The sequence below is a fragment of the Hippocampus bargibanti genome, linkage group LG18 (assembly GCF_051943395.1).
Source record: "Hippocampus bargibanti isolate YZ-2025 linkage group LG18, ASM5194339v1, whole genome shotgun sequence".
In the NCBI taxonomy this organism is placed as follows: Eukaryota; Metazoa; Chordata; class Actinopteri; order Syngnathiformes; family Syngnathidae; genus Hippocampus; species Hippocampus bargibanti.
Genome location: NC_142751.1, coordinates 15,317,094 through 15,345,080, shown reverse-complemented (window position 1 = coordinate 15,345,080; position 27,987 = coordinate 15,317,094). Strand labels below are relative to the sequence as shown.

At 42.1% G+C, this 27,987-nt stretch overlaps 1 protein-coding gene across 3 annotated transcripts; it reads left to right on the top strand.

The window, feature by feature from the left end:
* Window positions 1–24: 24 nt before the first annotated feature.
* LOC148884927 (matrix metalloproteinase-17-like) lies at window positions 25–26,327 on the top strand. 3 transcript variants are annotated; one of them, XM_089020902.1, is made up of 11 exons: window positions 25–226; window positions 445–558; window positions 12,015–12,147; window positions 12,512–12,647; window positions 14,928–15,214; window positions 19,770–19,946; window positions 20,145–20,247; window positions 21,752–21,834; window positions 23,462–23,614; window positions 23,737–23,994; window positions 25,226–26,327. In XM_089020902.1, exons 2-11 carry the CDS (start codon window positions 475–477, stop codon window positions 25,549–25,551), a joined length of 1,740 nt encoding a protein of 579 aa, XP_088877028.1. In that variant the 5' UTR covers window positions 25–226; window positions 445–474; the 3' UTR covers window positions 25,552–26,327. The 3 variants fall into 3 exon arrangements, with proteins under 3 accessions (XP_088877028.1, XP_088877026.1, XP_088877029.1); XM_089020900.1 differs by having other exon boundaries at window positions 25–281; window positions 369–558; XM_089020903.1 differs by lacking the exon at window positions 25–226 and adding an exon at window positions 247–281.
* The last annotated feature ends 1,660 nt before the right edge of the window (window positions 26,328–27,987 follow it).

The following is a 27,987-nucleotide window of genomic DNA, read 5'->3' as shown; positions in this document are numbered from 1 at the left end:
TTTTGTGCAGCTGCTTGCTGACTTTGGAGCGAGAGCTGCTCGTTCCTGCCTTCCTGCCTGCTTTCCTTCCTGCTTGGGGGGCAAGTCTGCTGGAAAGTCTGCTGGCTGATGAGGCGAACACCACCGCTCCAACATCTGTCGTTGGATCGTTAACCCCTTCGGATTATTTCTTTATTCCCCTTTGCCTCCGAAATTCTGTCTGATTGAAGCGACCACCCGCAAACAGGTGCGATGCGTGGCACCTGTTTCGTGTCTTCTACCTGTTTGTTTTCCACGGCGAGGTAGACCACTCATTTGGGACATTTTCGCCACTTGGACTTTATCGTTGTTGTTTTTTTAAATCGTCTCAATGTGAATGTTTCCTCGAGGCTTGCCGATGGAGTTGTGCAGCAGCAACCGGCTTTGAAGGGAGTGAATTGTTTTCTTCTTTTGGCTTTTACAAAGTGGACGTGGACGTGGAATCTCTGTGCGGAGATGATGCTTTTGGTGCCCATGATGTGCTTGCTGCCTATGAGCCGATCGGCTCCTCGAGCGGCTCTCCGGGAGGACAACGGCGTGGTAAGTTGCTCTCGATCTGCTCGCATCCTTCCTCTTAAAAATTAATGTATTGATTTGTTTATTTTTATGCATAGAAAATGACCCATATATCTTTTTTTTTTTAAATCATTCACTGCCATAAACGAATATATTCGGGAATTGGAAATATGACTTAAAGGACAACCGACACCACTTTTTTGTTTCCAAACTGACGTCAGAAAAACGTTTTATAGCTCTAAAATACCCAAAACACGCAGGCTGAGATTTTTAGTCAAATGCAAAACAGCAAGAAAAATGACTTAAAAGTGTCCCAAAACTACTTCAAAATGACCTCGCAGATGGCGAGTTTCATAATGTCCCGCCCCCTTGTTCGTGACGTCACGCCAGGATACTCCTTCACAAACCGCCTTGCTCGAGAATCAAAACAATGGCTTCCGATTGGGAGAAGATGCTTCCTTGTTACTCATCCAGTTATGAATATGATTCCAATAGTTCTGAAGAGGAAAGCATAAATGTTTGCAATCGATTAAAGGAGTCATTTCGTATCAATTCGAGCCGTCTGGACTCCAATGTAGCGTCCCAGAAAATGCACAAGATGGCGCCCAAGCTCCGTTGGAAATTGGCTGATTTGTCTGCTGGGAATTTGTGTCAACTAGTATCAAATAGTAGTCTTGGTGCAACACACAACGTATGTGTTTTCCTTCTAATTTCGCCATCAAACCGACGTTTTCAGAGCAAACAAAGTACCCAAAATGCATTGTGTGTCGCTTTCTCGGTCAGGGGCGTTCCTTCAGTGACGTCACGTCAGGAATTGTCACCAACTGGAAAACAAGACTTCCTGAATATTCAGTGCGAGTCTCAAAACGTAAAATCTAGCTATACGCGGTTGAATCTTTGTCAAATACGCTCAGTAGAAGTCATTTAGCAAATTCTGGACACAAGTTGTCCGGGACGCGTCGGTTGTCCTTTAAATGTTTATGTCGTCCTAAAAGTCGGTATTCTGCAATTTGACTGAAAATGACCAAAAACCCTGGCACCGAGTTAATGACTTAGCATCCATTCCAAGTTTTTGCCAGCCCTACGCCTGAAATCTACCGGCGCGCACGCCCGAAAATGCAAAAAGCGGGCATATTGCTAGGCAGCTAGCTGTATTGACGACTGTCGAATTACCCGAGCGGTCCTCATCAAAGCCATTTTTCTATTCTTGTTGGACGACAACAATCAGGTTTGAAATGTTATGAGAGCGGACGGACGCCTTCAGCGGTACCATTTGACCTTTTAGTTAGCCGTTCAATGTCGCCTCTCAACATTTGCTCCCGACTGCAATTTCAAGTTGATTGGACATCGTTTTCCAGAGACAAACGATTGCTACGAGCTACCCGGATATTGACCGGTCGCCTCGCACGAAGACGAAAAGCACTTTGTCACCAAATAAGCCTTTGTGTGGTTTGTGTGGCGACACCTTCTCAAGAGCTTTGCTCCCCCGCTGTTTCTGATCTTAGCGCTCGTCACTAGCAACACGCCGCGTCGCCCGTCAGAGGGATTATTGCCGCGCTCCGCTACGATCCGCGCGTGATCTACGCTGCGCGTTGCTCTCCGGCACTTGAGTCATAACACGGAAAACATCCGAGGCTTTTGCTTTGTGCTGCTCGGGTTATTTTCCCCTGGAGGACTTTTTCAGCGACGCACCCTCCTCACACTCAAATCGACAAGGAGTCATGAGCTTCCCAAAGCTTCCGAACACCTGAATGAGCAACGTGCAGAAATGGTCTGTCTGTCTGTCTGTCTGTCTGTCTGTCTGTCTGTCTGTCTGTCTGTCTTGTCTGTTTGTCTGTGTGTTTGTATGCCTAGTCTTGTGAGGACCACTAACATTTTATATCGTACGTAGTGAGGACATTTTTGACAAGTGAGGACCTTTTGGCCTTTTGGTCCTCACAAGTTTTTCATTCTAAAGGCTTTTTGGGGGTCTTTATATGCATCTGTTAAAGTTTCAGAGAGGTCCTCACAAATTCACCCAAAATGATTTTTTGGTGTGTATTTTCATTTCACATGTATACACACACTTTTTACTCACTGTGTGTGTTTATGTGTGTGTGTGTGTGTGTGTGTGTGTGTGTGTGGTTAATGAGAGGAAAAAATTCATACCACAAAAAGTCAAACGTTATTTTAACCAAATTCAGTACAGTGGTGAGGACTTTGAATGTACCCATTCAGAAACCTATTTTCTGCTGTTATTTCTGTTTCAAGGCCACTTTTTATTTTTGTTTTTAAAGACGTTGATGTGGGAAATGGGGTGACATTTAGTCTTCAAATGTAACACTAGTTCTTCTCTAAACTTATCAGCAACGGTGGTTCTCACCCCTTACCTGTAGTTACCCGGACCTCACAAAACCTTTGAAACAGGAATATGTGCGTGTGTGTGTGCGTGTGTGTGCGCGCAATCAATTCATCTGACTGAAGTGCTATTTTACAATGGCAGAACCTCTTTCCCGAATACTGAGCAGATTTATGATTAGTTTTTTATGATTAGCTTTGCCTTAATGACTGTTTGTTTGTGTGCAGATGGAGTATTTCACTCATCGCGTCCGCAACTGCTTTCTCTAAATTCTTTCAAGGATAATTTATTACTTAATGCTAACATAAAAAATGGAAGGAGGAAGGTCAGGGGGCCCTCAGTGAGAAAATTGGATGCACTGAAAGTCCTGCAAAAGTATCAAGCATGGGATTGGTGTACTGCAATAACGAAGGGTCAAGAAAAAAAGGCCTTATGCAAAATAAAGAAGCAGAAAAAATAGTGCTGTCCAAAATATGGCGAATACAAAACAAATTGCCAATCAGTCTTTGAAAGATTTGAATCTAAATTGCAATATGACAAGTCAAAATGGCAAACGGGAGGAAATAAAGTCACACCGGGAAGGACGGAATCTGCCAATGTGCACTTTCTATTCTTCGATGGATGTAGAAATTGTCATTTGGAGCTCCTTGAAAGCAGATGTGAAAAGGAATTGAGCACCTGCCGTGTGAGTTCAGCCGGTTGTAATGGGGGAGGGGAATTACGGAGCAGGAAAAGTCCCCTGTCGACTGCACATGATTTCCCAACTCTCTCATTCCTTCGTCGTCATTTCACGACTTACGGCAATTGCGGCTTGGAAAACAAGCCGGCACGCTTTCAGCCTCCCTCGGTAAGAAGGCCTCAAATCAAGTCCATGTGGCTGGCCGCGGCGTTTCTCCACGCTCGCACGCAAGATGAAGGACAGCCAAAATACCATGACAGGAAGTCGACTTTGGGATTGTTATTTGAGGCCTGCTGCCTGCGTATGTATGTATGTATGTATGCACCTTCCGAGTCCTGCAAGCGAACCCCATGCAACCACAAAAGTGTCTGAAATAACATCTGCCCGGATGCCCGGGGTGTGCAACTTTTATTTATTTATTTATTTATTCATTTATTTGTGTTACTTGCGAACATTTGCTAGCCTGGAAGCTAAAGTAGGTTGCTTTGTGATTTGTATTTTATTGATTCTAGTACCTATGCTTGTCTGTGACTGTAAAGTGTCCTTGAGAGCTTTGAAAGGCGCTTAAAATGTCATGGATTATGATGATTATTATTTAAGCTAACGTTAGCCAAACCGTCAGGATATGAAAGCTCCTTCACAATCTCAACATCCGACCCGGCATACAAACCAATTGTGATCACCTGATTGCTATGTAGATAGCTAGTTGTCTAGCTAGCTATCTATTAGCTAGCTAGCTTTCTATCAATTTGAGCTACTTCCTGTTACTTATATTGCTGTATAGCTATCTCACAGACGTCACGACGGCTGCACTTCAACTACCATTTCTGTCCTTTTTTTTTTTTTTTTTGTGCCCCGCAGCGATGGGTGTCTCCAAATAAAAACTTTTTTGGAGAGCAGGTGATAAAAGTTTTGCAGTGCCCGAGGCTAAAACTGTGCCAAGACAAACAAGTCAAGCGCCGAGGTGCGTTTGAAAGCCTTGCGGTGATGGCGATCGCTTCTTGTTTGTTTTCTGACACATTTTGGAGGTTTTTCACATTTGGTGTCGTTACTAATCTTTGCAATACTGTCCAGACATTTTTAAAAATTAACATTTTAGAAAGTGTAAGGCGAAAAGTGTGTATTCCAAACATTAATTTCCCATAGGAAACCATTAAAATGAGAATAATTTGTTCCCAGGTGCCCATAAAACATAATTTTCTACTAAATCACTCTTAAAACTACACATAATATACCTCATATTGGAACCTGAGGAAACATTGGCATCTTAAGGTGTGACTTCTCTATTTACATCTGTCCCAACCCCAGCAGCAGTCTCAGTGGCAGTCGTATTTTGCGTTTTTTTTTTGGTCTGCCTTTGAACGCATCGTAGAAAATAGCTAATCGACATTTTCAAGTGTATCATATTTTGTTTTTTTTTTGGTCTGCCTTTGAACGCATCGTAGAAAATAGCTAATCGCCATTCAACAACAGGAAGCTTTGATAAACACGACGTTGGTTGAAGGCGTTAGTGTGTTCAACTCAAACCCCCCGAAATGTGTCCATTTCATTTTGGCTTCCGGTAATGGCCTGCAAGCGTTCTTCGGGTGAAGATCAAGAAGAGAAAGCCCCACAGACGAGAACTACGTCACGGTTCTCTGTAGAAACCAGGGTGGGTGAGCAAAGGGGGGGGGGGGGGGGGATTAAATGCTTCATTTGGCAGTTGCATTTTAATCCCCTCTGTCACATACTTGCTGTGAGACACCGAGACGTGAACGCACGTATTCGCTGGCTTGGCGCGGGCTCACCAAATTCAATGATGGCGGATGTCTCTGCGACACCCAACGTCTTTACAACCCCCATTTCAAGCTCAGATAACTCCAGATCCACATCATTTAGGAATTAACTCTTTTTTTTCTGACGGAAGAGTCTAAATTTGTTCTGGTCTTTTTTTTCATGCTTGGGTGCCGATAAAGCGCTGACCATGGCCTCTGGCAATGTTTTTTTCATTTCCCTTTTTTCAATGTTAGCGCTTTGTTCCAGCTTCAGCTGTTGTTAAAGCGCTATATAAACCAATATGGATGTGAATCAGAATCAGAAAACCTTTATTCGTCCCACGATGGGTAAATTTGCATTGTATAGCATTGTATTTTGGACATGCACCCTCATTTCAAGCTCATATAACTCCAGACCCGTATCATTTAGGAATTAACATGTTTTTTTTTTCCGATGTAAGAAGACAGTCTAAGTTTTCTAACATTGTATTGAGTGTTTATGTAGTCGTAAAACTCTGCAGGTCTGGGAATTCAAGTGACAATGACAAAAACCCTGGCATTGGAGTGGGCACCTATTTGCACATCATCCGGCAGTGAATGAGTTAACTGAGAAAACTTATTTCTGAACTGTGGAGAGCCCCAATGCACCATGTGTGGCCTGCCACTATCCCAAGGCCACTTCATGGCTTTAACTCCTGGTTGGGGAAAATGCTAATCATATATAGGAGGAAAATGGGGGAGGGACGGGGTGGAAGAATGACGCCTCTTTTCACCACAGAAGGAAATCTGACTTTTATGTGGTCCTTTGGGGCCACATGCTCGCAAGCGGGAGTCGCCGTTGCGCCACCACAGGGCAATTCTGCTGGATATAAAGTCTGCTAAGATGAAAGAAAACACGGCGGCCATTCCGATGAGGGGGAGGCCATGTGGTGCGCTGTTAAAAGGCCAAGGCGCACTTAATGCACTCCGCATAACAGCGAGAATCCTCGGTTTCGGTTTTCCTTCGCAATCAACTGCATCACTTTAAATGTCAGGCGTTTTTTTAACCCCTGAAATTAACAAGTGTGATTTAGGAAAAATATATATATATATATAAAATAATAATACAAATAAGATCTAAAGAGAGACTTAAAAAAACAAATTTTCCGCATTATAATACAGGTAACATGCGACTTACGACCGAGTTCCGTTCCGAACAAACGGTCGTAAGTCAAAATGGTCGTAAGTCGAAATCCATTCAAAATGTTGAATAGAGACTCGGAGGCTTAATGACTGGCAACCCATTATTATTATTATTATTATTATTATTATTATTATTAAGAAATTTCGACCAGAGTGGCATCAAGCTAAATTTTCAACATATATTGCAATGCCTATCTGTGACCAGCAGAGGCGCTATTGAGTCAAGCATTGTTGCGGATGCGTTCATAGCAAGTATGTTGCGCAATAAACAGCCATAAAATCCACGAAAAACACGTGGAGTCTTCCTTCTGTTGGTCTATGTACTTTATTTTATGAATTTGTACGACAATTGCTGCGCCTTAATCAGCCCGCGCTTAATCTTCTTTGATGGCAAAGCAAAGCATGAAGTCAGCGAGACAAAGATTTGCAACTAAAGTGACGAGCGACGTCAACACAAGCCAAGAAGATTGCTGAAAGCCTTCTGGGCACAAATCAACAACACGCGGCGTTATTTGCAAATATTTGCACATTTTTCACATGCAGCAGGATACATGGAGACATAAATACATGAATAGACATAAATAAATCAATAAATAACACATTTTAAAAATCACTATTCTATTTTGTCTACTTTCAATTGACCTTCTCAAAATAATTAAGGTAATAAATTAATTAAGTATTAATTTATTTATTACCTTAATTATCACTATTCTATTTTATCTACTTTCTATTGACCTTCTCTAATTAATTAAGTAGTAATTTATTTATTACCTTAATTATTTTGAGAAGGTCAATTGAAAGTAGATAAAATAGAATAGTGATTTTTTTAAAATGTGTTATTTATTGATGTATTTATTTGTCCATAATAATTAAGGTAATACATAAATTAATACTAATACTCTGATGTCAGTTAGGAAACAAAAAAGTGGTGTCGGTTGACATTTGAATTGATCAAAGATTTGGACTGACAATTGATCAAAGATTGGCCTACTTTGAAAAATTGGCATCACATTGGGAAGAAAAAAAATCACTTCAATTCTGCTCCGCCCGCATTTGGGTGCGATGAAACGTGTTTGTGATGGCGCGGAATGCCAAAGCCTCCACGGGCGATTGCCATCTTCCCCAAATGGTCTCCTCACTCGCTCGCTCGCTCCCTCATTTTTATCTCTCCTGAACTGGTCGTTTAAACACGCAGGAAAACTGTCATGGCGGGGGGTATATCATCCTCGTGGCATACGTACACGTAAACACTTCTTCGGAATGAACTGCTGGGGTTGAAATAGAAAAAAATGAAATATTGATCCAGGCCGCTGCCGACGATTGAAACGAATGGCAGCGGTTTTCCACACGGCTTTTTCAAAAAAGGGTTTAGTCGCTTACTTGCTGCTCTTAAATCTGATAGACATTGATACCTTGGCTTACGAAATTAATTGGTTCCCACAAAGTGTGTGAAAAGGCGAAAAGTATGTCTTCCAAACATAATTTCCCATAGGAAACCATTAAAATGAGAATAATCCGTTCCCAGGCCCCCATTAACCATAATTTTTCCACTAAATAAGCCTTAAAACTACACAAAATATCACTTATTTTACGTATAATAAATATACTATTGTATTGTAATTAAAGAAATAAAACTGTACTGTAAAATTAAAGGCGTTTTATTTACCTTTGTCCATTATGATACATATGTGCATACATACATGTCCATTATACAACTTTATTATATTGTACCTGTGACGGTAAAGTGTCCTTGAGAGTTTTGAAAGCTTAGAAATGAAATTTATTATTATTATTATTATTACTATTACCTAGCTAGCTATCTATTTGCGATCTATTTGCTATCTATTCACTATCTAACTTGCTAGCTAGCTATTAGTTGTCTATTAGCTATCTATTTGCTATCTATTCGCTATCTAACTAGCTATCTAGCTATCTATTAGTTACCTATTAGCAAGCTAGCGAACTTTCTATTTGCGTTCTTCCGGGTTGAGTGAACCCTGGCGCATGTGGCTGCCGCTGCTCACCCGCAGAAAAACTAATATCCTGTGACTGTAAAGTGACCTTGAGAGTTTTGAAAAGCACTTTGAATTGAAATGTATTATTATTATTTCCAGGTGGAAGTTGGCTTCTATGGTCCTTGTTGAAAAGCCGGTCAAATGCGATGCTAATTGTGCTAATCTTGCTATAGTTTAATATCTAAACCCCCAAAAAGTGAAGGCTATGAAACAAGCGCTGTTTATCATCCAACAATGGCAAGACACATCCTGTCACAAGTTGAAAATAAATAATATCTCCTCCCCGTTCCGATTTTTGAGTCAAAGTGTCGCCTTCCTCTGGAGAAACTCTGCTTGTTTCGTCCTCCATTTGTATGTATGTTTATTTTATTTTTGGGGCTGAGCTATTCCCGAGCAACAAAAGCGCTCTGTTTTCTTCGGTGAACAGCTGCGAGAGCCTTTAAATTGCCTCTTATTGACATGACGCAAACGGGGGACACCGCCACTTCACTCTCACTAATAAGGACGGGGACTCTTTTTATTTTCTTTTCTTTCTTTATTTTCTTGCCTTGGGGGAGATTTATTTGCCACTTTTTCAAAGGTTATTAGCCAACGTCCAATATTGAGTAGCGAGTAGCGAAATAGCGGCTGATTGTATTGACTCAAGATTAAGATCGGCTTTGTGGAAAAGACGTTCTGTTTCTTCGGGTCATAAACTGAAATGGTTGAACTCAATCACCTCATTTGACAGCAACTGGGATGTCTTTGCTAAAGTGCTACGCTATATTTGCGTCATTCAAGACATGACCAATCGAAAATCAATTGACGGAAACGTAGATCGACCATGCAAAATGGGGAGTTGACGTGTTAGATTGAAATTAGACGGCGGATGCTCATTGCCCGAATGGAAAATTGGAACTTGATCCTGAGAAGGACAAGTTTTATGTGTTAAAAAAAAATACATAAATCTGTTTTTAACTCATTCACTGCCAGATGTGCAAAAATGTTTCGACTCCAGTGCCAAGGATATTATTATTATTAATATTATTATTACTAGCGATATAGCAATCTAACTGGCTAACTATCTATTAGCTATGTTTTTGAGAGTTTTGAAAGGCGCTTATAAATACAATGTATTATTATTATTATTATTATTATTATTATTATTAGCGATTTATTAGCAATTTAGCTATCTAACTGGCTGGCTATCCAGCTAGCTAGCTATTAGCTATGTTCTATAGAGTTTTGAAAGGCGCTTATAAATACAATGTATTATTATTAGCTATCTATTAGCAATATAGCTACCTATCTGGCTAGCTATCTAGGTAGCTATCTATTAGCTATGTTCTTGAAAGTTTTGAAATGTGCTTATGAATACAATTTATTATGATGATGATTATTGTTATTATTATTTATTATTATTATTAGCTATCTATTAGATAGCTAGATTGGCTTTGGGTTACGCCGCCATGACGCTTTGGTAGAGGAACACCAAAAGAGATACAGTCCGAATATTCACAACATCATTTGTTCCGATGACATTTTCCTCAATGAGACGGAAGGAAGAGTTTGACAGCAGTTGTCGCCGCCGCTTGTGTACATCCAAATAATGCGCGATTAAAGAAAACCGCAGCCTCGGCCATCTGCCTAATCACAGATTAAGAGCGTAAACTTGCGCAGGGAGGCTCAGCTTTCTTTTATGGCGGGATGCAACGTTTTCTGTGTCAGCGGATGAGTGGGAACGCTTACGTCGCATGACCCCTACGACCCCATTTGGACCCGGACACATATATAAGAATTTTTTTTTTTTTTTTTTTATGAAATGCTACTTTGCTTATATGTGGCTGCCGCTGCTCACCCACGGAAAAACTTATCCTGTGACTGTAAAGTGACCTTGAGAGTTTTGAAAGGCGCTTATACATGAAATGTATTCTTCTTATTATTATTATTCTTTTTTTTTTTTTTTTTTTTTTTTTTGTAAGTGGATGTCCACCTGGATCTAGCTCAGGTCCACATAATTTGCGGAATTTTTTAACTCTTTTCTTGCGGGGGTGCTGATAAAGCGCTGGTCAGACCTCTGGCAGTGTATTTCCCTTTTTTCGATGTTAGTGCTTTGTTCCACCTTCAGCTGTTGTTAAAGCTCTACATAAATGAATATGTGCTGTATGTCTTGGAATGTAATTTGTACAGCTGCCCCCATTTCAAGATTAGATAACTCCAGACCCATGAGTTAATTCCTAAATTATATGGGTCTGGAGTTATCGGTGCTGGAAATGGGGGGTGGCTGTACAAAATACAATACAAGACATATACATATTGATTTGGATAGCGCTTTCACCATAGCTGAAGCTTTAGCATGTGGCTAAAGCTAACATGGACAAAAGGCAACTGTATTGCCAGAGGTGTTGAGGTAGGTTAAACCCGCTGATATGCTCAACCCTGAATATTAATTTCAGATGAGTCGTTTTGCTGTCAGGAAACAGAATAAACAGGAAGTTGATTTATTGCAATCCGTAATCGGCGGCATGAAAACATTTTGCCCAAAATGAGAGAGGCCAAGCAGAACTTGGAAAGGTGATTTGTCAATCGGGAAATGTCTTCTCGCCAACAACGACCACCATGACAACAAAAGTAAATTGCCTGCTGATAAATTACGATAATGGTTGGCTAGGTTTGAACACAAACGCAATTTCATGGCAAAATGAGTCCAGAAATATCCGCGCGGTGCTCATTAGCATAAACACAACTTCAGCGCTACCTGCCCTCATACGCATACGCGCATTAAAAACTACCTAAGCACAAAAACACGGCCAGTAACAAATGTAATGTTAGCCTAGCAAACAATTACGATTCAATGCTAGCAGTTTGTTACCGCTAATATTTGCGGAACCGTTTGTTAAAACCCGGTTGAACGGGGTCACCCTTGCTGGCTACCTAGCTAGCTAGTTATTTGCTATCTATTAGCTGTCTAACTAGCTAGCCAGCTATTAGTCATCTATTAGCTAGCTCGCTAACTTGATCTATTTGAGTTATTCCCGGTTGAACGGAGTCACCATCGCTGGCTACCTGGATGGATATCTATTTGCTATCTATTAGCTGTCTGGTTAGCTAGCCAGCTGGCTGGCTATCTATTAGTTATCTATTAGCTCCCTGGCTAACATGATCTATTTGTGTTATTCCGGGTTGAACGGGGGTCACTGTTGCTGGCTACCTGGCTGGATATCTATTAGTCATCTATTCGCTAGCTGGCTAACTTGATAGATCTATCTAGAATGCAGAATGGAGAAACAAATAATATTATTATTAATAATAATATAATAATAATAATAATACATTTCATTTCAAAACTCTCAAGGTCACTTTACAGTCACAGTATAAAGTTTTTTTCTGTGGGTGAGCAGCGGCAGCCACATGCGCCAACCCCAAAGTAACTCAAATAGGCAGAAAGCTAGCTAGCTGGCTAATGGATCGCTAATAAATAGTTAATAGCTAGCCAAATAGACTGACTGTTCTTCCTGACTTTTGTCCTTCAGGATTGGTTGAGCAAGTTTGGTTACCTGCCACCCCCTGACCCCGTGACCGGACAACTTCAGACCAAGGAGGCCTTGACCAAGGCCATCAAAGCCATGCAGAGGTTCGGAGGACTCGAGGAAACTGGAGTCTTTGGTACGTGTCAATGGCTGTTGGATGCGTATGCAAATTTGTCATCCCTCTTGAGATTGCAATGAGGCGAAGGAAATATTGTGAGAGTTAAAGAATGATAAGCGAACATCCCGCTCTCTCTCTCTCTCTCTCTCACACACAAACATGACACCATGAAGCTTAAGACCCACTGCGTTTCCCAAATTCGGGAATGGCGCTCTACGTCTTATTTTCAATTCCCGAATAAATTCGTGAATGTCGGTGAATGGGTTCATCTTCTCGGTGCATTGTGTGAAATCCAGAACCTTTATTTTGACTTTACAAGCGCTTGAATGTAAAAAAAAAATAACATTGATGCGTCGTGTTCACACCTTTTGTCTCCGCTCAGATGAAGCCACGTTGGGGCTCATGAAAACCCCCAGATGTTCTCTACCGGATGTGCCTGCGGCCGAGGGGACGGTGGGCCGCACCAGACGCAGCCTGAACACTCCGAACAAGTGGACGAAGAGGCATCTATCTTGGAGGTACACGACTCTTCACAACGTAAAAGAACGATAAAAAAAAAAAAACGGCCATTTTCTATTACAGATGATGCCCACCGGGGGGCAGTAGAGTACATGTATGATGATGGACAAAGGTAAATAAAACGACTTTATTATACTGTACGGTTTTATTTCTTTAATTACAATAAAATAGCATATTTATTATATGTAAAATAAAGTATAATTTGTGTAGTTTTTAAGGCTTATTTAGTAGAAAATGATGTTTTATGGGGACCTGGGAACGGATTATTTTCATTTTAATGGTTTCCTATGGGAAATTAATGTTTGGAATACACCATTTTTGCCTTACACGCACCAATTAAGTTGGTAAGCCAAAGTATCACTGTATTATATAAATGTAACTCTAAGACCCAATGATGCTTTTATTTGTCTTGTCAAACTCCAACCCCCCTCAGGACCTGGACCACTATATAAAATATACGAAGAGGAAGGAGGGATAGATCTCAGCCTTATTAAAGAGCAATAGCCTTTGCCAGACCGCCTTCCTCCCTCGTGTGATCTGAAAGAGTTATTAAGTAAGTGAGCAAGCCGGAGCTGCGCAAATATAAAAGACGGAAGGAAAGCCAGCTCGCTGCACCTCGGATGTGAAGAAAACAGTTTGGCAAGTTTGACACATTAATTTAGCAATTAACCCCTGGCGCTAATTTGCATCTCCCTCGGCGACTCGGAGGCTAATAGGCCGGAACATGATTCAAAACACAAAATGGACTTTGTTGGTTGTGCATCTCTTATTTTGAAATGTTGGTCTTTGTTGGCATGAGCCTGACCCGGTTGAGTCCGGGCGAGGGCTCGGCTACCACGCGGTAGCGTGCCTGGCAATAAAATTAGCAGACTTTATTTTACTTTGACGTTAATCCGCCCGATAAAAAGTTAGCTAAGTTTAGGAAGTAAAGTACTATTATTGGTTTTGCCATATTGCACAGTAAAGGTAACATCTGACTTACGACCGAGTTCCGTTCCGACCAAACGGTCGTAAGTCGAGATGGTCGTAAGTTGAAATCTATTCAAAATGTTGACTAGAGACTCGGAGGCTAAATGACTCGCAAACTCCGTCCCCTTCTGCTGCCATCACACAGTCGATTGCTGTGCGAGAGTGACATGCTGGCTGGCTAGCCAAAATTGCCGTACGTGTTTATTTCAGAGTCAGGATGAGGCACTATAGCGTAGACATCCTCGATGAAAAAGTTATTATTATTTTGTAAAAAGCCCAAATGCTGCCCCTTTTTTTGTGAATCCAATTTGTGCAAGGCGCCGCAGGGAAATAACTAACGCCTGGCTCATTTGCTATGCGCCCACCGTCGCCTAATGTAAACAGCAGCGCATCATCCCACCCGCAGGACGGCAGGACGGACGGCAGGACGGCAGGACGGCAGGACGGACGGTTGACTGCGACCTTGTCCAACGGCACCTTTTGCATCCACTTTGATTTTCACTCCAAAGCCAATCGCCCGCCTTCTTTGCTCCAAATGAGTTTTAATAAGCAGGTGAATTGTCAATTGGGGATGGGCAATTGGCAACGACCTTGGGCTCATCTGCGTATGGAAATCAGGGCAACAAAAGTTGTTTCGCTTGGAATACGGATGATGTTTTTGTTTTAAGAGCAATACATTGGGGAGACTAAACCAATTCTCAAAAAAAGACTTTAGCGACATAATACTAGTGGGCCTCAATGGGCACTACATATGCAGCTAAAAGCGAGCAAGCGCTGCCAGAAAGGGCAAAAGTCTTCTTGAAGAAGTGATCTGAATCACATCTGGCAGGTGTTTGGAATTGTGACTTGGACACATTTAAAACGACGAGACCAAAAAAATGTTCAGGGTGACCTTCAATCTCAGACGAGGGAGCAGCTGCTCGATCACGACCAATCAAAGGTCTATCACGAAGCTCGGGTGAAAGTCGCCATTTAACACGTTGATTTCGCCAAGGTCGAAAGGGACGTGGAAAAATCTTCAACGCTCGTACATAATAGAAGACTTTGCATTATTTAAAGGACGGCCGACACCATTTTTTTTTTTGTTTCCTAACTGACATCAGAAAAACGTTTTGTAGCTTCTGAAATAGCCAAAACACGCAGGCTGATATTTTTGAGCAAAACACCAATAAAAACGACTTCAAAATGAAACCGGAACCTAAATTATGAACACAACACAAGTTGTCCGGAGGCGTCGGTTTTCCTTTAACGCCAAGACGCTGACTGAATGTGACTTTGGTCCGATTGTCCCTTTTTTTGTCTTGACTCAGAGTGAGGACGTACCCCAAGGATTCGGCTTTACTGGGAAGGGACACGGTTCGAGCCCTCATGCATTACGCCTTGAAGGTCTGGAGTGACATCGCGCCGCTCAACTTCCACGAAGTGGCGGGAAACGACGCCGACATGCAGATCGATTTCACCAGAGCCGACCACGACGACGGTTATCCCTTCGACGGGCCCGGCGGCACGGTTGCCCACGCTTTTTTTCCCGGGGAGAGATTCACGGCTGGAGATACGCATTTTGATGACGATGAGGCGTGGACTTTCCGATCGCCAGGTAAGGGGGCGGGGCTTAGTGTGAAAAAATGCGTACAATCCAGTGCCGGGGTTTTTGTCATTGTCACTCAAATTGTAGGACCCGCAGAATATTGAGGTTTAAATGACAACCGACAGCCGTTTAGATTCTGGAGCAAGGCAGTTTGTGAAGGAGTACCCTGGCGTGACGTCACGAACAAGGGGGCGGGACTTTCTGAATCTGCCCAGTTTCAAACTCATTTTGGGAGACTTTTTATTGGTGTTTTGCAAATATCATTCTGCGTGTTTTGGCTATTTTCGATGCTATCAAAGTTATTCTGATGTCAGTTAGGAAACAACAAAAATGGTGTCGGTTGTCCTTTAAATCTTCCCTCGCCAAAACCCGACAAGGCCTTATTAAGTATTCAAGCATTCCCTTGAGGCCCCCTTTCATGCCCCGGTTTCCTTAGTTAATATTTATTTATCATTATAGTGGAAATTTAAAATTTAAATAGTTTCTTATATTGGAGAGCAAAGTAATGACTAAAAAAAAAATGTTTCCCCCCCGCAATAAAAAATTTGTGAGGGTATGTGTGAAATGTTAACTCGTTGTCTGCCAATCACAAATTTATTCGGGAATTGAAAATATGACGACTAGCTACCTATTCGCTAGCTGGCTATCCATTTGAGTTACTTCGGGGTTGTGGCTGCCGCTGCTCACCCACAGGAAAAAAACTTATCCTGTGACTGTAAAGTGACCTTGAGAGTTTTGAAAGGCGCTTAGAAATTAAATGAATTATTATTATTATTTTCACTAATTAAATACTTAATTATAACTTATGTATTCCTTTTCAAGGAATACATAAATAAAATAAAAAATGAATATGTATATATAATTATCACAAATTAAATAAATGATGAAAAACAAAATAAAAAATAAAAAGGAATAAATACAATAAAAAAGGAATATGAATATGTAATTATTGCAAATTAAACAAATATAAATTGAAAAAGAAAAGAAAAAAATCAATTAAAAAGGATTTATTATTATTATTATTATTATTGTTGTTGTTGTCATTTTTGTTGTTTTTGTTATTGTTTTTATTATTATTATTATTATTATTATTAAAAAAAATCTTGAAATCTCACTCGCTATGAGAACCTTTCAAATTGAAAAATCGCGTTAAACTTTCCCAAGAATTGCGTAAGAGGGCTTTTCCATCCGGAGTTGTGTCCGATGTATCGTCTTCAAACGTTCTTTTCATCTTCAAATCTGACAAATGGCCTTTTTTCTTCCTTGTAAAGACAGATAATATGCGATATAAAATCATAATTCCCCCTCCCCAAGGATTTAACAATGGGGACACCATTTTTTTTTCATGGTGGTGACTAATTATGGCTTTTGAAACTGTCTTTTTTTGTACACTTGAAAGGAAAGGAGTTCCAGCAGCGTTCAATGTTTTTCCGTCGAGAGGCGATAGTCAGTCGCATGTTGCCGAAATGGATTTAGGTCATGACGCAGCATGAAAGGCATACAAGAATAGTGAGCTAAGCTAAGCTAAAGCTATCTTTGTGACTTTTTTAGCTCATTCACTGCCATTCACAAAATGATTCTGGAATTGAAAATATAACATCGAGCGCCATTCCCGAATTTGTTCACGTTTCTTCTTAATTTCTAAGCGCCTTTCAAAACTCTCAAGGTCACAGGATTTCTGTGGTTGAGCAGCGGCAGCCACACACGCCAGCGTTCACTCAACCCGGAAGTTAATAGATAGAAAGCTAGCTTGCCAGCTAGTAGATAGCTAATAGATAGCCAACAGATAGCCACCTAGATAGCTCTATAGATAATAGCTAGATAGTTGGGCAATACACTGAATGTCACTATTAAATACAGATAGAAAGCTAGCTAGCCAGCTAGTAGATAGCTAATAGATAGCCAACAGATAGCCACCTAGATAGCTCTATAGATAATAGTTAGTGGGGTAATACACTGAATGTCACTATTAAATACAGATAGAAAGCTAGCTATCCAGCTAGTAGATAGCTAATAGATAGCCAACAGATAGATAGCTAGACACCTAAACAGCACTATAGCGAATAGCTAGCTAGCTAGATAGTTAGGTAATACACTGAATGTCACTATTAAATACAGATAGAAAGCTAGGTAGCCAGCTAGTAGATAGCTAATAGATAGCCAACAAATAGCTAGCCACCTAGATCGCTATATAGCTAATAGCTAGCTAGCCAAATAGCTAGATAGTTAGGTAATACACTGAATGTCACTATTAAATACAGATAGAAAGGTGCAGATAAAGCGCTGTCCATGGCCTCTGGCAATGTTTTTTTTTGTTGTATAAGGGGGTAGCATTTTCCCATTTTAATTCCAATGAATTGAACGGGCAATAAAATTCCAAATTAATTCCGAATAATTCCAAATCCACGTTATAATCCGATCCCACACAGCCACTGGAGTGATTTGCGGAAAAGTGTTGGAATGTCACAATGGTCTAAGAATCAAATCCCATCAAAGAAAAGTAGCCGTCGGCTAACTGGCTCCCTTCTTACTTCCATCCAGCTAGCCAGGAGCGCATGCTACACAACAATCTCATTAAACGTAGCCATCTGCGCTGCCGGCTACGTTTTATAGCATTCTACGTTAAATCCAGAGTTGACACGGTGTGTTTACCGTGCATCACTATCATTACTTTTCATGATAAGCTATCTGGCCTTCAAAAGCTTTGTTAGCTTGCTGATATTGTCTGCCGATTGACTGTAACCTTTTGACCACCGTCGTTGCTATTGTGTTTCTTCTATACACATTCTGTGAAAAGATTGTTTGTTTGTTTTTTTTAACCTTGAAACGACTTGGAATACTTCTCAAATTCGGCATCTATGGATTCCCCGGTGTTGTCAAGGGCTCATGTTCAGGCTATATAAGGGGATTGAAGGCCTATTTTTCAAGCACCTCCACTTTTCTCCTCTTGAGCTCTGCTGGCTGCTTCTCACTCCAAGAGGAAGACATTTCACAGCAGCAAAGTGATAAAATTAAGAGAAAAGGAAAGTAGAAAAAAAACAAAATACAAGAGCTGCTGTAAAGGCAGCAACTCTCGCGCTGCCATCTTGAAGTCAAAACCTAGCTATCTATTTGCTATTTATTTGCTATCTATTTGCTATCTAACTAGCAAGCTGGCTACCTAGCTAGCTATCTATTTGCTATCTATTCGCTACCTAGGTATCTATTTGCTATCTATTTGCTATCTAACTAGCTATCTATTTGCTATCTATTTACTATGTAACTAGCTAGCTGGCTACCTAGCTAACTATCTATTTGCTATCTAACTAGCTTGCTGGCTACCTAGATAGCTATCTATTTGTTATTTATTCGCTATCTAGCTAGCTGGCTACCTAGCTAGATATCTATTTGCTATCTAACTAGCTAGCTGGCTACTTAGCTAGCTAGCTATTTGCTTTCTATTTGCTATCTAACTGGCTAGCTGGCTACCTAGCTAGCAAGCTATTTGCTTTCTATTCGCTATCTAACTAGCTAACTGGCTACCTAGCTAGCTATCTATTTGCTATCTATTCACTATCTAACTACCTATCTTTTTGCTATCTATTCGCTAGCTATTAGTTATATAATAGCTAGCTAGCTATTTGCTATATATTCGCTATCTAACTAGCTAGCTAGCTATCTACTGTATTTGCTATCTAACTAGTACGTAAGTAAGTACGTACAATAAGTACATACATGCGTAAATAAAAAGTCTGAACATCCGCAAAGAACATCCACAATCTTTTTCAGTGGCATGAATTTTGCCGTCATTCTCCTTTCAAAACAAATCTTTTCTTGAACATTCCGGAAAGCGTGGCATTTGTGCGCCAGCTGTCAGTGGTTATGTTGCTTTATTCGTAATTACCGAGACGCTGGGAACTAAAATGAGCATTCAAAGCATTCAGAAATTGGCCTTTTGTTTGGCTTGGAAGCAGCATTTTCTCTCAGTTTCGAGCTCCTACGCTTTCTAATCTTGAATTTCCGGCCATCCTGTTGGCGTTCCCGTCCAATGCTAGCGTTTGGTGGGATGCTCTCTTTGATTTTTCTGGTCCTCTTTTGAGGTTCGTACCGCAGCTCCCGTCAGCTGGGGTGTCAATGGAATTTGTCATTTTAATTGGACCACCGGGATCCTTTTAGCGGTAAGATCACAAAACGTCTGTGTAAGCTCTCAGTCGTACAGGAGTGATCCATCGATGAAAAGGTTTCTTCAGCCGTCATCTGTACTTCTTTGAAGGTGTCGGATGTTTTGCTTCTTACCCAAGATGCTTCTTCAGCAAACCAAAGTCTTACTGGTAGTTTCGGCTCTCTCTATATATATCCCTACTGTCCAGACATGGCGGTGCCGGACTCTGCAATGATAGGTCCCTGCTCTCAGGTTGCGGGGAGCAGAGGACTACTCCCTGCGGCTCCACTGACTTTTCCTATTGTCCTGACTAACGACTTGCCTGATTGCCCTATTTGCCCTGTTATCACCTCATCAGCACCAAAAGTATGAAACACAACACACGTTGTACCAATTTCCACGCTTTTTTCGTGTCGCCTTCAGACTCTCACGGGATGGACCTGTTTGCGGTCGCCGTCCACGAGTTTGGTCACGCCATCGGCCTCGTCCACACCTCGACCATGGAGTCCATCATGAGACCCTACTACCAGGGTCCCGTCGGAGACCCTCTGAAGTACAACTTACCCTATGAAGACAAAGTCCGCGTCTGGCAGCTTTACGGTATGTCGACTTCATCTGGTAAAGCCGAAATGTGACAAGCCATTGATGGTCGTTTTTTTTTTTTGGGGGGGGGGGGGGGACATTTGACTTCATCACGTCCTGATCGTTCCTCAAGGTGTCTTCAAACATTATCCGATTAGTGTTAGTGACCGCTCGACTTTAATGACTCCACCTTCCCTTGGACTGCATTTTTCTTAGGTGTCCGAGACTCTGTATCCCACACCACTCAACCCGGCAATCCTTCGCAGACAGCAGAACCTCCAGTCCTGCTGGACCTCCCGGAAAACAGATCGTCTGTTTTGTAAGTGGCTAACACGCCTGCTTTGAATGCAATTGGGACGATTGACCTCCTTCATGAATGGGGCTCGGCCTTTGCATCAATAATCTTCTTTTGATTACCCCTTAACCTTTCTGGCATTGTGCAAAGGTACGCCACACGCTGCTTCATTTTCTTTTCAAGCACCCTCAGACCTTACGCTCTTGCCACTGGCCTTTGTGAAAGATGTCAGGGGTGGAAAGGCCGATGGGGGAATGCCAACTGTGGGCAAGTATAATGCTGGACAAACAGCAAGTGCCACTTTGTAATGGGACCTTTGCCTGCTTTCTGGGCTTGCTGTGTAATCAACAAAAGCTTTTATAGAGCCAGTTTCTGACGCTAAATTACACGCATTTGATTTCCTCGATGTCAAATCCAAACCAATGGCAGGTCGCTCTCTCGTTGGCAAGGAATAAATATATCATCGGTGGATACGTGCAGGCCACGCTTCGTATCCTTTAGAAAACTGACCATAGAGGTGAGGTTTTGTACATTTGATTGATCGATGAAAAGGTTTCTTCAGCCGTCATCTGTACTTCTTTGAAGGTGTCGGACCTTTCGCTTCTTATCCAAGATGTTTCTTCAGCGAGCTAAAATCTTACTGGTAGTTTCGGCCCTATATATATATATATATCCGTACTGTCCAGACATGGCTTTAGCGCAAGCGTTCACTCAACCCGGAAGTAACATAAAGTAAAAAAAAAAAACATCTAAATAGTAAATATTGGTTTGTACTGAAAAATAAACATTGAATAAAATGTACTGAATGCTACATAAGATATGTACATGTCCAACTGGAGAGAATACTACATATGTTACTACAAAATGTTCGTATGTATCGTTGTTCGTAACTCGAATGTTCATAAGTCGGGGAGTGTCTGTACTACATCAAGGAAATCAGAATAGGGATCCATATATAAATCGTAGGCTGTTTGGAAAACTGGACATTTTTACTTACACCTTTTATGACGGAAAATACGTTAAGATGCGAACTGTGGAATTATGGGAAATGTATCCGATATTTTCGTCTCTATAACAAAGCCCCAATATCTCCCTCGACCAGGAAAAGCTGTTTCTTTTCGTGACGACCAAGGTCTCAGTATTTGATCAGGAGGCAGCATTGCAGTGTCAATAGCATGCGAACGGACATGTTTGTTTGTCATCGCAGGGCTAACTGTGGCGCCCACTCACAGTGGCGAGCCTGTGGGTCGAAAGCCGTCGTCATTGACAGGCCGACCACGTCGCTACTTGAAATCACTTATTATCCCGGTGAAGAAATGCACTTTTGGCAGGCGGGGGGGGGGGGGGGGGGTTCAAGACTGTCAGCGTGAAAGCAGCTCGCGCGGTGCTTAGCCTTTTGAATTGAAGCGCACTACTCATCCACTCACTAGGTGACGGGAATTATTTTATTTTGAAACTGTGGCTTGTATTTCCAACCCCTTGTTTGTTTGTTTTGATGTTTTTTTTTAATCCTGTCCATCTCACACAGGCTGGTGCCAGATTCCCCAGACAGATGCGCCGGCGACTTTGACGCCGTCGCCCAAATTCGAGGGGAGGCCTTTTTTTTCAAAGGTACAGTGATACCTCGGTTTACGAATGAAAATGTGACCTTGGCATACGAACTATTTTCGGGATACGCATGAGTGATGTGTCGTTCGCAAACGAGACCGTTCTCCTAACAAGAAAATGGTAGCCGACTGTTTTTGTCCTCTATTCCCCCGTCCCCAGTCTTCGGTTAAAGCCACGTGATTGAGGTGGTTTAAACAATCAAGAGACAGGCAGATGACAGAGAGAGTAAGAAAATGGAGAGAACACTGTGACATTTGGACTTGTTTCCACTTGGATAGTTCAAAGGCAGGGTGTAGACTGCAAGGTTAAAATATGCCATCAATCAGGCTCCACAAATAACCCGCACAAGCCATCTGTACACTTGATGCAAAAAGCTATCAACCCAGCTAAACAGAACACAGAACAGGTACAGCGAAACAGAGAAAGATCCTACAAGGGATCATTTCTCAAGATGGTGAAAGAAGAAGGTTACATTCCTCATCAAGTGTTTAATTCTGAGGAAACCGGCCACTCCATTCCATCAAGCCATCAACGACCATCACAAAGGTCAATAAAACCAGTACTGTTTCTTTCTTTCATTATAATACCATAGCACATTTATTAGGCATAAAATAAGGTCTATGTTGTGTAATTTTAAGGAAAGTAAGAACATTAGAAAGTACATAAATATGTTTTATTGGGACCTGGGAACGGATTATTCTCATTTTAATGGTTTCCGATGGGAAATTAATTTTTGGGATACACACTTTTCACCTAACACACTCTGGAAACCAATTAAGTTCGTAAGCCAAGGTATCACTGTACTTGTATCTCAGGAGGAGCCAGCTTGTGTCTACAAGACAGGCAAAGATCGATTGCAGATGAATGTAAGAGAAAGACAACAACCAAAAACTGAGGTGAAAGGAGATGAATTGAAAGAAAGAGAGAGAAAGACGGTTGCGGGCACAGAGTGGGCGATCCGCTGATCAATAGAAAACTAAGTGATGTGTCGCTCCCAGCACGCTTTTCACTCACTGAGCGCTCGAAACAAAACGCTTGATCGGGCCCAAGGCTGCCTCGCTCTCCACGTATTATCCGTTGTGTCTTTTCTTGCTCATTAGCGTGTGCGACTAATCCGTCTGCAAAGTAGCTCTTCAAAAAGTCTTTAATAAGGTCACCCTGCGTTGATAAACTGTTTACCCGGATGCTAATATGCGGCGGTTGCGATGCTGAGCACAAATTGCAAGAGCAACAGTCGCCTGGAATGTGCATTCGATGCAATGTCACCATGCGGCGATTGTTATGCTAAATGGAAATGGCAATTTTAGATGGCGCTTTGTCCATCTCTGCTCTGTCAAGCCTGCGGAATGTATTCAAGATTCACTTCCTGTATTTTCATCAGTTTTTGACAAATGAACATGTCAATAAAATAAGCCAAAATTGTTTTTATCTTTATTGTTGTTGACATCAAGGGATAAAAAACATTGTAATTACCATTTTTTTGGTGCCATCACACGGTCAATTGCTGTGCGAGCGTGAGATGGCTAGCTGGCTAGCCAAAATTGTCGTACACGCTGCCGTCCTGCTAGCGCGTTGAGGTGCGCAATATTTTTTTACAATTGCTGACGTGGTCCGTCGCATTCCATCGTAGGAAAATACTTCTGGCGTCTAACGCGAGAGAAGAACCTGGTGTCTCTACGCCCGGCTCAGATCCATCGTTTCTGGAGAGGCTTTCCGCCTAGCGTCGACGGCGTGGATGCCGTTTACGAGAGGCCAGCCGATCACAAAATTGTTTTCCTTAAAGGTACGCGGTGAAACTATAAGACCTGTCACCAAAGCACACCCGCATTCACACCCGCGGATTTGCTCACCGTCGACGGGCTTTTGTTCATGTCAAGCTAACCTAACGTCATCCATCCTTTGCAGGGCTTAAGTACTGGGTATTCAAAGACAATATTGTGGAGGAAGGTTACCCGCGTCCAATCAGCGACTTGGGCCTTCCTTTGGAGAGCGTCGACGCGGCCTTTGTGTGGCTTCACAACGAGAAGACCTACTTCTTCAAGGATAGCCGCTACTGGCGTTACGACGACCACCTGAGACGGATGGATCTGGGCTACCCTAAGGACAGCGCGCTGTGGAAGGGGCTGCCCCCTCATCTGGATGACGCCATGAGGTGGTCAGACGGTGAGTCATAAAGCGGCGCTCCGAATGGCGGATAACTCGCACCAATAGTCGCCTCAATCGGTGTCTGGGTGCCTCTCTCTGATTGTAAAGTTTTTGGAAATGACGTCTCTAGACAGCGAGCGAGTACTTCACCTTGCCCTCGTCAATGTTTTCTAACACCTGTGCGGCGAATATACAATAGCGCAGTCACTTCACTGGGTTCTCAGAGGAGATCTTGTATCTGCAGTTTTTATTCTTCACTTTAATTGTAATTTTTTTTTTACCTCATGCACAACTCTCTTTTATTGTGCAATAATTATATCATGTATTTCTTACATATTTTAGTGCATTTTATTTCTTGTATAAAACACTTGTGTCTGAATTTTGGCGTGCATGGAACGGATTAGGGCATTTACATGGAAAAGACGTCTTGACTTTCAACTTTTGTCTAGAAATTTTCCCCCAGAACCGATTCATTAAGTAGAGGTACAAATTTTGTTTTTCCCTCTTTCAAATCAAAATAACCGCAAATATGCGAACCTTCAAAGAAGTCGTCTGGCCCCGTGATCTTTTTGAGCTTGATTCTGAGCGATTCGGGTTTGTATTGATCTGCGCTTGATTTCATTTTATCCATCTGGCTCACGTAGCAACGATTGCAAATGTAACGCTTGCGGACGTCCGGGTCAACATACACCCTCGCCCGGATCACGGCCAGAACGGCTACGAGGTCTGCTCCTGTACCTCGGACGGCACGTCGCCATTAGGGTCCCGGCTCTCGCCGTCGCCCTTGTGGCTACTGGCGCCTCTTTGGACCCTCTTGCTAGCCTTCTGCCTTCTACCGCTATGATGCCAAAACACAAGAAGTACTTCAGTTTGACTGGTAGACACCCAGCTTCCGTTCCGTCTAGCATTTAGCGAGCCAACAACCTTTGCGTTCCGTGATGCTGATTGATTCGTCAAACAAGATGAACCTTCTGAGAAGGAGCTGGCGGCACCAAAACAACTAATTAGCAGGAGGGAGGCTCTCGGGCTCTTCTGCTTACTTTGCTGTAGCGCATCTGAAGCGTCCGTCAGGTGTTCATCGGAGCATGTTTTGTCGGAATGTTTGCCAGTTTGGATTTGTCGACAGTTTATCATAGGGTCAAGGTTAGGGTCAGGGTTAAGGTTAGGCTTATCATTACACCCCTCATTTTAGAACAAATTTCCCAGGCTACTTATTCTCCTGAATCTGCTATTTACTATCCCCGCGCAGGTTCGTCTTACTTCTTCAAAGGGAAGGAGTACTGGCGCGTGCCGAACAGCGACATGGAGGCGGAGGCGCACTACCCGCGCCTCATCGCCAAAGACTGGCTGCTTTGCCCCGACATGCAGTCGGATTCGCCGGGCGGCGAAGCAAAGAGCACCGAGAGCCGGGTCAACATACACCCTCGCCCGGATCACGCCCAGAACGGCTACGAGGTCTGCTCCTGTACCTCGGACGGCACGTCGCCATTAGGGTCCCGGCTCTCGCCGTCGCCCTTGTGGCTACTGGCGCCTCTTTGGACCCTCTTGCTAGCCTTCTGCCTTCTACCGCTATGATGCCAAAACACAAGAAGTACTTCAGTTTGACTGGTAGACACCCAGCTTCCGTTCAATGCGGAACATTCTCTTTATATGAGTACAGTGATACCTGGGTTTACGAACGCTTTAGCTAACGAACTTTTTGCCTTACGAACATTAAATTCTTGGCATACGAACCATTTTTCGGGAAACACACGGAGTGCCACAATGAGTGATGTGTCGTTCGCGGACGAGACGGTTCTTGGATCTGGATCTCTGAAGTGAACGAAGCAGTAAATGGCAGCCGGCTTTCCTCTATTCCACGCCCCCAGTCTTCGGTTAACGCCACACGTGATTGGTCAAGATCCGTGGTAGAAGAGGGAGGGGACACACGCAGCAGTGAGTTGGAGGAGGGGTTACAGAAACAGAAACACACACACGCGAAAGGGAGACGACAGAGCTTGAAACAAAAAAAACGCTTCTTCTTCTTTTCCTTTGGGCTTTTCCCTTCAAGTCCCTTTTCCCTTTTTCCTGTCGCTTGTTAGCGCTGGGAACTTGTTGTTCATGGATTGTTCAGCCACGTCGCAGACAGAAAGAGGCTTGTGAGGTTTGTGAGGCTTTCTTTGCCTCCACCAATGAATTCTTTCTTGAAGGCGACATACTCGCAACTGGATTTTTCTTTTTCTTTCCATTTCGGTCTAATGAGCTGCAATTTGAAAGCAAGAAACAAGTCTATTTCCATCCTTCTTAGTGGAGTGTATATTTCAAGGTGTATTTTATAATATCAGATATTTTTGTAAAAAAATAAACAATAAATCTCACATTGTTTGGAGTATTATTGTTTTGTATTATTATTGTTATTATTGAGCAATGTTTTCAAAAAGCTAAATCTTGAATTTTGAATTGGTGATTTTCAACCACAAAGAAAAATGATGCTGACATCACAAAGGTCACATGACCAGACCCCCCAAAAAACAGATGATCCATGGCCATTTTTACCTCATCCCTTCATAATAATAATAATAATAATAATCCATTTTATTTCTAAGCGCCTTTCAAAACTCTCTTCCTCGTATCCTGTGACTTTATAGTCACAGGATACGTGAGCAGCGGCAGCCACACGCGAAAACTCAAATAGATAGAAAGGTAGCTAAGAGGTAGCCATCTAGCTAGCTAATAGGTAGCTAATAGACAATAAGCTAGCTAGCTAATAATAATAATAATACATTTAATTTCTAAGCGCCTTTCAAAACTCAAGAACACTTTACAGTCAATTAAACACTCACCAATAGAAGGTTTGAAAACATGAACCAAACACAACATAGTTCTGAGTGGCATACATACAGTGGTTAACATCATGTATTCCTAGCGTCGTCCTTTTAAAATCGGTGAGTCGGAGTCTCCTTCTCGGCTGTTAAACGAGCTATCGAGTTTCCTTCCGTGACTTCTCACTTTAATTATCTACCATTGACCTTATTGGCGAAGACGCTACAAGTCGCAATCCCAGACGGCAGACAAAAAAAAAATATATATATATATATTATGCTGATCAAGTCTCCAAAGTTCATTTCGGCACCGAGGCGGTTTTGTAAAAAGCGATGACCTTCACGGTGGCAGGAAGTCGCGCTATCTTCACCGTCAGGGAAAGAGCGCTTAACATTCAGCCCGGGGAACAAAAGTCATCAACAAAGATGATTGTGTAAAGACGTGTTGGTGATGTGAAGAGTGCAGGAAGTGTACTCCAAGGTCCACTTCTCAACCTTACTGGAAATAGAAATACATGAGAGGGTTCACAAAAATAGAAAATAATATTGCAATTTTATGAGGTTATCATGAATCCACAAATTTTTTTTCCTAGCCAACATCACCCTCTAGTGGACGTGTAGTCATATCACACCACACTTGCAGCTTTTTGATTCAGACATAGCACGACTGAAGGCCTAGGGTTGGCATGCACGGCCCGTCACTGCTATTATAATAATAATAATACATTTCATTTATAAGCGCCTATAAACTCTCAAGGTCACTTTACAGTCACAGGATACGTTTTTTTTCTGTGGGTAAGCAGCGGCAGCCACACGCGCCGGGGTTCACTCAACCCGGAATAACTCAAATAGATAGCAAGCTAACTAGCTAATAACTAGCCAGATAGCTAGCCAGCTAACAGATAGCTAGCCAGATAGCTAGATAGCTAATAGACAGTATAAATAGCTACACATTGGCTATCTATCAAGCTAATCCCCTTTGAAATTGCTGCTTTGGACTGCAAATGTCCCCATTGTGGGACGAATAAAGGTTTTCTGATTCGACATAAAACCTCATGACGATTGAAACAGCGATATTTTGTAACTCTCACAATATGAACAATATCAAGAACTAATAATAAAAAAAAGAGACCTGCGTATATGTCTCACCTCGGTTGAACTAACATGTTTATTTTGCAAGTTCAGGAGCTCAAAATGACACTCGACTACT